The following is a 10,955-nucleotide window of genomic DNA, read 5'->3' as shown; positions in this document are numbered from 1 at the left end:
ATATATATATATATGTATGTATGTATGTATATATGTATATAATGTACATATGAACGCATGTTCATTTTAAATATGTTCAATTACATGTGAATGAATTTATAATCTAATATAAAGTATATACTTCAAATATATGCGATTACATGTGAGGGTCAACGTGATGTTATAAATGCTTCGAAGGATTCTTTGATTAGTCAATTTGTAAAATTCTTTCTTTTGATTGGATCAATCAAATACTTCAAAATATTCACTAGGGATGCACGATATCCGGAAAGTATCCGATATTATTCGGCATTTTTTTACTATCCGAACGGATATCCGGATATCATTAGTATCCGAGAATATATCCGGTTGAAATTTGATATCATTAAATTGATTTTTTATACGAATTTTCTAGAAATAAGTATGCATATGTATGATGCTGTCATGTTATACATTGTTGCAAAATTACAATCTTTTTTAGTTTTTTTTTAGAAGACACTTTCTCCGAATTCGGTTAGATATCCGAAAAATATCGGATATGCAACTTGAAAAAATCGCCTTCTCAGATATCTGAGTGGATATCTGATGTTACATTTTGTTCGGATATCCGATATCCGGTAACTTTACGATCCGGTGCATCCCTAGTATTCACAATGAGACTTTGATTACATCTTAAATCTATAGACTAGTGTAGTATATATTTTCATCCCATTGTTTTTACACAGATCGAATACTCGTGCTTGGTGGACTAGAGAAAGAATAGGAGAGTATTTCCCAACATTCAGCCAAAATCACTCTCCACTTATTGAATTTTTAACAAAAACAATGAAGATTCTTCAAGAGAAGCCAGGTTTTAAGGTCACAAATGAACCACTCAAACTGATTTTGGACAATCTTAGATCTTTGGTCAGTAAAGTAGAACCGAGTCTAATATTATGGGGCGTTTTCACAGCCGGTTGTGCAATAATCGTAACAGGTTACAGCAATTCAGTATCGAAAAAGAAATAATTATATTAAGCGATAATCATTATAAAAACTTTATAAGTTATAAAGTATTGAATATTAACAAAATATAAAATACAAGCTGTAAAATATGCATACATCAGCTAAGTGAGAATTATTTGCAGTATAAACTTAGAGTCACAAGGTACTTTTTTGCATGTAAAATACACATCTGCATTTCTTCCTTCTATCTAATAGGTCTTTGTTAGACAATATTAACTATTATGTCGTGTATAATAACAATGCATTAAATATAAATCTACTAAGATAATTACTCATAAGAAGAGAAGGAAAGGCATTTCATTTTACATAAAAAATTTATGAAAAGATTTGATGTATCCAATGAACGAATATGTTCAAAGTATATTAATATATCTCATTTACATTATTAATGATTTGTATTTCATTGTGTTTACTTATAACAAAAAGTATATGATATAATTTGTAATATTCATATACATATATGTTGTATGTATCTATAAATCGGAGATCTCGTTTCATACATTTTATGAATTTATTATATATTACACATTACACTCGTTAGCATTATTAATTTTGATGGTTTTAAGAAAGGTATTAATTAAATACTTGTAATAAAACAAACGAAGATATAATCATTGATAAAAATAAGAAACGAGAAAAAAAGATACTTTATTATAAAATATATTTTCTTATATAACTGCTCATTGTATTTTTCTTATATCTTTTACAAATATTATATGTCTCTTGATATTATTTACATAGACTGTAAATAGGTTTTGATAAACATAAATTCGTTTAAAACTACTACTTTGTCAGTAGCCACTCTTATGGCCTCCCTAAAATCTATAAATATAATTTTATATTTTAGTAAAAATTATACTAGATAAATATATATATATATTTGTAACGTGCGCATGCATATGTTTTAGATTGTATACACGTACATATGTACTAAATTTTCCAGGTCACTATTGTTAATTATCACAGTTATGTAATACATTATGAATTATTTTCAGAAGATTATATTTGTAATAAATAAAAGCTAGTCTTTTTTCTACGCCCATTTACTTTAATATAAAAGGAAATGTAAGCTAAAAAAATGTATCATGTTTGGAGATAAATAAAACTTTAATGCTTCCTACAAGTATTTCGATACTGATTTGAATGACATCCAGAATTATGCGTTATTTTCTAGTGATTTTATATTTTTTCTTAACTATTTTACAGCTACGTATACTAGGAAGATTTGTTAATGCAATATCCAAGTTGAGTTGAGAATTGCTATCAATCGAAACGTTTGAATTATTTCTTTTATTTAGTTCCAAAGGATTTATTTCTGTATTTTCGTCTTCATTATCGTCTTCAAACTTTCTTTTTGTTGAAATAATTCGACGAGTCGGCTTATCTTTTAAAAATATTGCTTCTGGCCCTTGCACTTCCAATATAGTGTTCGATAAACCTATTGGAAGTTCAAATAATTGCCGTAGACGAACTCGCAGCAACTGATATTCGGCGCTCTCCATTTCCATAAATTCAGAATTTGTCGCATTATGTTCTGATTTTGATTCATTTCCAAAAGATGCCATCAATTCACATCGTAGATGAGATTCGTGTTGATAATCGTACAGTAATTTCCAAAGAAATAAATTCTTTATACCTATCAAAGTCGCTTGATTTGGTGGAATTATATTACCCATATTTACATCTTCAACGTCTTCTTTGATACTAATAGTTTCCTTGTTAAACTTATTTAATTTCGATTGTTCGTAAGCTTCCAAACTTGCTTCTGATCCATCAGCTTTCTTTAACTTATTTAATTCCACTTGTTCATAATCTTCCAAACTTGTTTCTGAATTCACATTCAGTTTATTTTGTTCTAATGAAGTCTCTTTTGACATCTGTGTTTTTTTAGTTTTAAAAGAAAAGATACATTTTATTGATTTATATAAATCTAAATTTTGCTCTAAAAAATTGTGGTAATTACTTGTTAAGAACTGACCAAATTTGTGAAACTGAATTTCTTCCTCAATACTAACAAAAGGAAATACAGAGGGAGTTGTAGAGAAATCTGCAGGTACATCAATAAGAAATTTTTCATTAATAGCTAAATTATAGTTTATAGATGTGTTTTTTTGATTTTTAATTATTTTTCTGAGCTTTACATGTCCATCAAATGGAAGTGGTGGTATAAAAAAATCACCTTCATTAACTTCTGGGGCACAACCGAACATTCGTATACTGTATTTTTCTATTAGTTCATTACTCTCTACATGTCTTACGTTTAAATATTCTTTTAAAGAAATTAAAAGTTGTTTCTCTTTGTTATTCAACTGCACATAGTTCAGAAAATCATCTGGAATATCAAGATTGGCGTTTAATAAATTTAATGTGCTGTATAATTTTTTAGTATCACGTATAAGCTGTTCAATGCTGTAAAGTTCTTCAGAATTATTATATTTAATTGAAAGTGGAAAACAAAGAACTTCATATAATCTTAATTGAATATCAAAAATATTTACAACAGGTTGCATCTCAAGTATTGTATTTGTAATATGTCTTTTTGGTGCTTTATTGGATGATGATTTTTTATTAATAAAATTTCTTTTATTGGGAATTGTAGGGGGTGGTCTAGGTATAGTTTCAAGACTGACACCTTTTGCTATATATTTTAGTAATGCGTTATATCGGTGTCTTACTTGTGTTCTTGTTTTATCAGAAAAATACTTGGCTATTCTGGACCAATTGTTATTATATTGCAACTGTAGATTAAGTAACATCATATCATCATTGAGCGTCCAAATATTGTACCGATTATTGATATTAGATACCACCGTATGGTAACGCTCTTGGAGTTGTACCGAAGTTCGATGTGACATTACGGTGGTTGAAATTTTACAGAAATCCATGCCATACTTCTGCACCGCTTTCAGGAGAGTTAATGTTTCCTGATGAGTGAATCTACCTTTTCTCAAATGCGGTGCTTTCCTATATGTCCATCGTACATAAATTTGTTGCTTGGTTCTGTGCCGAAAATGATTAGCAACATCGGACCAAGAAATATAGTCGCCGATCTTAATTGTGTTTATAATTTTTGTAAGATGTTTGTCCTCCTGCCTGGTCCATGGTTGTCCAGCTAACGGTACTTTTTTAATAGTATTATATCTGATAAAACATTGATACGCGCTACGATTTGTGTCTAATTTTTGCGCAATAGCATCCCAATCTTGATATTTATATTCTCTAATACATTTTAGCAGTTTCTTATCTTCTGTATTTGTCCATTCACTTTTCTTGAAAGCAGGATGTAGGTAGACATTCCACATAGCCCTACATTCGCCTGGAGAATGTTTATTATCGAAATCCATAACGGAAATCTTGTGCCAATCGAATTCTCTTGCACCCAATGGTCCCACCATCTCGTTAAAGTTTCTGGGAATCACTAATGTACTTTTCTTAGTTTGATCATTAGATGTTGACTTGTCAATTTCTTTGGTGAATCTTCCAGACAGTACAGATTCGATAGCTTGATTGTTTATGGCACTTAAAAGCATTTCTCTGTCTTTTCCTGACCAACGATTAGGCTTTTTCAAATTCAAAAGAAAGATCTCACCAGCAGCTTCCTTTCGTTTAGTATCAATATTCTTGGGAGCACTGAAATAATCCTTGTCTTTGAAGTATGGTATACCAGCATTACTGATTGCCAATTTGGAATTTGAGCTCGATTCATCCGTGGATTTCTTCAACTTCTCGTCCAATAGCCTTATCTTCTGCTCACACTCTTCCAACAGAGCAGTCAATTTCTTCTTAGCTATCGTCAAACCCGAAATCAATCTTGTATTAATCTCGTAAGCGTTTAGAGACTTTTCAATTTCTTGATTCGCTTGGAGATAGTTGACACAGTCATCGTCGTCCTCGGCGTCGACATTCGACGAAACGTCAGATTGTTCATTGCTAACATGTTGCTCGGGCTTTTTTTTCGCAGACAAGGCTAAAACTTCATCAAGAGCATGAATATCAGCTTGGATATCCAAGAGATCCAAATCATCAAATTCGCTCATAATGAATGAAGGTATATGACTTCTTGTCTGCCTCTTGTGTGAATACTGTAGCAAATAAATTAAATTATACATAATGTATCTGATTAAAGATTTGGTAAACGAAGGACAAACTTACATATCGATCGGTTCCTGCAATCAGATGTGCAAAAGAAAGCTAGAGTCTTTAAAAAGTCCTCTCATGCAATATTGAGTAATACAACAATACTGGATATGATATCATTATTAATCAAAATAAAATCTTGTAATTGTATGGCGAACAAAGGCAAACAATTTTTCCCATATTCCTTTTGCACTGTAAAATAAAAATTCATTACAAACTTAATTACTAAAAATTAACAATATAATATCAATAAAATTATAATATAATGTCACTTAATGATGAATTCTGTCACTCAGATTAGTACATATTAAAGGCTGCTTTATATAAAATATCTAAAGTGTTAAAGATATTTGCTAAAAAAATGCTTTATATTAAATATTTGGCATAATGTAATCAAACTTTAATAATAGTGCTCTTTTCAGCAAGAGACAAAAATTATTTTACTTACTGACCCATTGACAAACATTCTATTTTTCTTGACATTCAATAAGTGACCAAAATGGAACAATATTTGTATTGACTGTTAACTTGTGTCACTAATGCCCGTTTCCATCAATGTAGATTAACTTTAATCTCGGTTCAACTTACTCGTCTTTTTCTAGTTCAAAAGATTAGAAAAAGACGAAGAGTAAGTTGAATCGAGATTAAAGTTAATCTATGTTGGAAATGGGCATAAAGTCAGTTTCACTCATAGATTAACTCTTAATCGAGATTTAACTTATACCTCATCTCTTTTTAATGCTAGAATTGGAAAGAGACGAGAAATAAATTGAACCTCGGTAACCGTGAATTGTAAAACTGAGCCTAAGGGTGTGTCACTAAGGATGGGTTGTTCCACCTTTTGATAAACTTCAGCTCACTCTCTTATTATTTTACTCTCTTATTTTCTTATTCTTATTTTCTTTTGTTTATACATTAGATAAATTACTGCACAGTTTATCTAAAGATAATAACCAAAATTATCTAAAGATATAATAACCGGCTTTATGTTCAGAAGTACTACCCCACCAAAAATCGTAGTTTTTTCAGTAATTAACAAAACTAATCATAAAAAACATATACAATGTTTTCAGAGGACTTATTGTTCTTGTAGAGAAAAACTTGACAAGTGCATATATTTTCTTATATAATTTAAATTATAGCAAAGAATAATTCATGATTTATAAAATTTATATATTATATATCTATATAACATAATTCTCTGTTTTAATTAATTTAAATTATAGCAGAGGCATAAGTTCCTTCTTAAAATAAAATTGTACACATGTCCTTTTATAACTAGTGCTAATTATTGAAAAAACTATGGAGTAGTACTTCTAAACATTTATCGGAGTCTTTGCTAATCGCTTCGTAAATTTCCATTTTAAATGTATCAGACTCATCAATTTAGTAAGACGGAAGATTTAGGTAACGATTGAGAACGATATTTAATCAACATAAAATTGATATTTAAAATTTTAAATATATGCTGTACTATTATCGATTTTATCGTTTTTTATCATTATCATTTTTCTCACAAGAATCATATGTCCCTTTTTAAAACATTGCGTACATGTCTTTTTATAAGTAATTTTGATAATTACTGAAAAAAACTGTGGTTTTTTGACGAGGTTGTACTTCTGAATATTTATTAAGTATCGTTTTGATTTTGTTATTCGTAGAATACCAAGAAAGATGACATTTTTGATGACTTGTATCACCAAATGGGGAGCACCCATAGATATTACAGTGAATTATTTCATCTTTGTTTAACATTGGCAATAAGGAATATAACAATAAAAATTCATTATTATATTATGCCACTATTATATTGTATCTCTTACTGGAAAACATCCATTATTCTTTGTTCATTTATCAATGTTAAGCAAACATTAGATGGATGCAAGTGCGTTTCATTTCTGTTATACAATATATTGAATGCAAGAAGAATAGAATGACGTTTATGGATGCATTCCATTTGTGATGATTTGTGACAGAAGTTGATACAAATGTCGTTTTTATCTTTCTTGACATTCCATAAATAACAAAAACAGAATGGTACTTGTGTCATGTCGACTTATATAACCAAATGGAAAGCATCCTATGTCGACTGTCAATTGTCCACTTCTATCCGTGTAGATTAACTTTAATCTTGGTTCAACTCACTTTTTCTCTTGTTTTAAAAATCAGGAAAAGATAAAAAATAAGTTAAACCGAGATTAAAGTTAGTCTATATTTTGATAGAAATGGACATGGTTTGTCTAGAAAAAAGACAGCCAAAGTGACAGTTCATTGTGATACACTGTGTTATTTGTGCTTCTTGTGGAAAAAGCATCCAGTGTCGTCGTTGGACATTTAAATAGTTTAAAATATTTATACCCTCCCCCTCCCCCTACCCTTTACATTTAGTTTTGCTAATTTAATACATGTACAGCAATTTTTACATGCACTAATCTAGTGTAACGTAAGTAACCAAATTCGATATAACAGAATATTATAATACAATTTAATGAATATCAAACTTACGTGTCTCGATTGAGCGAATGACGCCAAGTTAGCCAAATAGCGGTATACCCAGAAATTCGAATGTCATGCGATAACTGACAAAATGTAATGTACGATACTTGTCAATCGAGATCTCAAAATCGTGTTGTTAGCGATCACTCTCATCCACTTGTCGACTCCAGTCTATTCTACTCTATTCGTATTTAGAAGCTCTTTTTTCTGCTCTTTTCAACGAAAAGCCTCTCTGAGGGCAAATATCTCACTGTTTTCTCGCGAATTCTGAATCGGATCGTTGCTGGCCGTTCGTGATTATTTGCTCGCGGGCACTTGAGAGCACTTGCGAGGCTATAAACAACTATATATTTGTGCGCACACAAACGGCGCAGGTATAGCAGACGTCGTTTGATTGTCAGTTACGTTTTCACAGGTTTATTATTTTTTTATAGCCAAACTTGAATAACTGTCCTTATTAACGTGCCTTTTAACCAATTTGCTTATTACTGAATTAATTATTAAATATTGTAGCTTTAATTTTATTTGCTTGCAATCAATTATCGGTTTTTCAACTACTTCTTTTTCTTATAATATTTCTTTAAAAAATGTTAATACTTCATAATACTTTTGACAAAGATAGAAAACATTTTTTTATCCCTATTAGTGAATCCTCTAAGCGATGGTTCTATTAATGTGCCTCCAATTTGTGTGCCTATCCACGTTTGACTCATTTTAACACATAGTTACTAAAACAGGTAATAAATTTAAGCTAATTGTTTATGTTAATATTACATAAATCATTATTTTAATTATATTTATTTCAAAGTACACTCATAACACAACGTTCTCAGCTCCAATACAGGACACATTAATAGGGACAAGCTTAAAATCTTGCGTATTGCTGGACTCACATAAATTCATAAATTCCTCATATCTTTCGAAAAATATTTAAAATACTATAATACCAAAAAAATAAAATATTATCTTCGGTATCGTGTGTGTATGCATTAATAATTTAACAAAAAAAATATTTTTTCTTATTTATTTGTGCAAGTTTTCTTTATGACTTATCGAAATACAAAAGCACATTAAATAGCCCAGCAAACGAGAATGGATTAAAATGGATTGAAATTTTTTTCTATCCGAATGCGCGTATTTCAAATAGCGAATATTTTTTTTTTTTATTTAATTGGATTCAATTGGATTCAATTACATTCAATTGGATGCAATTAGATTGCAAAACTGCATTTCCTATTCAAAATTTTGAATTAAACACTACTCACAACGCACGGAAAAAGCTAATTATTATTTTTAGATTGAAAGGTATAGAGATATGCTCCATGCAATTCCTATAAATGAATAAAAATGCATTCAGGATTGAAAAGCATTCATTTTAACATTCGTGAATCAATATTTCTGAAAATCTGAATCCATTCTCGTTTGTTGAGAGGGACATCAGTTACTTTAACGTCTACTACACTGGACGCAATGGACGGTGAGCGACGAGCGATATCCAATAAAAATAGTTTAGTTTTTAATGATGCATAGCAGAGTTCTCATTGGATATCGCTCGTCGCTTATCGCTCATCGCTAAATCGCTACTATACACGAAATTAACAAAGTTAAATTAAGCATGAAATTTCTAAAAGGCCGTAAAATGTGATTACTTGTGCGATTAAATATATAAAAGCATATAAATATTTTAAACAATTAAATATCTGCCCATACAGTACAGAATTTGCAGTATCGCTGCAATAACGCTGCAATATTGCTGCAACATACAAATTGCTGCAATGTTGCAGCATTGTTGCTGCAACTTTTGTGCTGTAGCGGTGATAATGATATTGTCACGTTTAATTTATACGAACAGAGTATAAAATATATTATTTCATCAAATTATGAAACAGCCTGAGAATTATAGCCGAATAAAATGCTATAAAACAATCTTTAATGTCTACAAGGAAAACTGCGTTCTGTTAATTGGCCTCGATCGTTGTAAAAGCGAAAAGAAAATAATTGTTTCAATTCTAACTAACGCAATAAACAACCTCACGGAAATGTCAAGCCGTCAATCATCGGGATCTGCGCTTCTGCGCCAGTGAGATCGAGATAAACGAAAAATATCGAGATGATCGAAACAGACAAACGAAGTAGACAGTCGATCGAGAGTCGCCGGCTTTCGCGTCCGTTAACTCGTTGCGTTTTACGAATTGCTCGTTTTTCCACTCTGCCGAAATTAAAGAGATGACATATTTTAATACGCGTGTTCTGCATCATCAACGTACAAGACGATCAAGAGGGAAATATATTGAAGAGTCAACTGTAGAGTTCGGAGACTCCGAATCAAAATTGAGCGAGCGCTCCAAGTGCCACGTTTTGCGTCGCAGCAACAGAACGCGAGTCGTCAGTGTCGTCACGCCGTGTGGGTGCTGGGCGGCTCGAGTCACGTGGTCGATGACGTAACTCACAGAAACGCTATGCCGGCGATGTTTTCGACAGTCGAGCAGTTTTTCAGGCCGCGTATCGAGGAGAGTAATAAGTTTTTCTTTCGCGCGGAAGAGAAGCAGTTTTTTCAGGTTCTTCCGTGGATTTTGAATCTCATCCGCGAGTTTCCGCAACGCCAGGAAAAATTGTTATCTGAACGCGATCTTTTGTACTAATTGTACTTAATCCTTAGCGCACATGCATGAACGAACGGCGGAGGCGCCACGGTAGTGTTTAATAATTAATTGTAATAATATAAGTTTCTGTGACAATAATATAACTCCTATAGTTATACAATAATATAATTCCCGTAATAATAATTAAAACAGGAACTGTAGAGTGTCACGTTAGCCGGCGGACGCGCTAGCCAACCAGCCAACGGATCGTTTTGACATTCGGCCGGAAGTAGCGCACATATGTTTCCGACGTCGCCGCTGCGGAGGCGCGGCTGCGCAGTCGGCTCGCGGTCCGAGTTATGTCGACCGATGTCGACCGAGGAACGGTGGTAAAGGAGTGATGTATAATACGTTGACGATTGTTATCATGACCACCTTCGTGGCAACATCCTTTGGTTGAGGAGGTGCGCCGTGGTCAGTCTATACGCGAGAAAGAGACCGTGTTGACGGAAAACCTACTTTATTGCGGCTAATCAGAGACAGGTCTTTTCGCTCTTTTCTCGTTCTTTCTCTCTCACACTCTGTTTCTCTCTCTCTCTCTCTCTCTCTCTCTCTCTTTCTCTATCTCTGGCAGTAGTGGCAGAGAAGGAGGAGAGGTCCAGCCGCGCGAGAGAGCGCCGCACCAGATCGTCGTGCCGTCGTACCGTATCGTATCGTATCGTACCGTACCGTACCGTTCCGTGGGCGGTGATCGGT

At 32.4% G+C, this 10,955-nt stretch overlaps 3 protein-coding genes across 3 annotated transcripts in view; 2 read left to right on the top strand and 1 right to left on the bottom strand.

The window, feature by feature from the left end:
• Positions 1-1,272, top strand: part of LOC108756787 (lipase maturation factor 2-like) — a 6,831-nt gene extending 5,559 nt beyond the window's left edge. Inside the window, exon 10 of the mRNA XM_018500832.1 lies at positions 705-1,272. Within this exon, the coding sequence (XP_018356334.1) occupies positions 705-987 (283 nt within the window). The 3' untranslated portion in view covers positions 988-1,272. The remainder of the gene's footprint in view (positions 1-704) is intronic.
• Positions 1,273-2,080: 808 nt separating this feature from the next.
• LOC108756786 lies at positions 2,081-7,973 on the bottom strand. Its single transcript, XM_018500831.1, has 3 exons — positions 7,627-7,973; positions 5,137-5,313; positions 2,081-5,066 (listed from the first exon to the last, which is right to left on the bottom strand). The coding sequence occupies exon 3, from the start codon at positions 5,019-5,021 to the stop codon at positions 2,148-2,150; it is 2,874 nt and encodes a 957-aa protein (XP_018356333.1). The 5' UTR covers positions 5,022-5,066; positions 5,137-5,313; positions 7,627-7,973; the 3' UTR covers positions 2,081-2,147.
• Positions 6,225-10,955, top strand: part of LOC108756785 — a 23,923-nt gene continuing 19,192 nt past the window's right edge. The window contains exon 1 of the mRNA XM_018500830.1: positions 6,225-6,229. The gene's annotated coding sequence lies outside the window, so the exon portion shown is untranslated. The remainder of the gene's footprint in view (positions 6,230-10,955) is intronic.

This window comes from Trachymyrmex septentrionalis, unplaced genomic scaffold (genome assembly GCF_001594115.1).
Source record: "Trachymyrmex septentrionalis isolate Tsep2-gDNA-1 unplaced genomic scaffold, Tsep1.0 scaffold13, whole genome shotgun sequence".
Taxonomy (NCBI): domain Eukaryota; kingdom Metazoa; phylum Arthropoda; class Insecta; order Hymenoptera; family Formicidae; genus Trachymyrmex; species Trachymyrmex septentrionalis.
The sequence above is the reverse complement of the archived record's forward strand: the minus strand, read 5'-3'. Positions and strand labels throughout refer to the sequence as shown.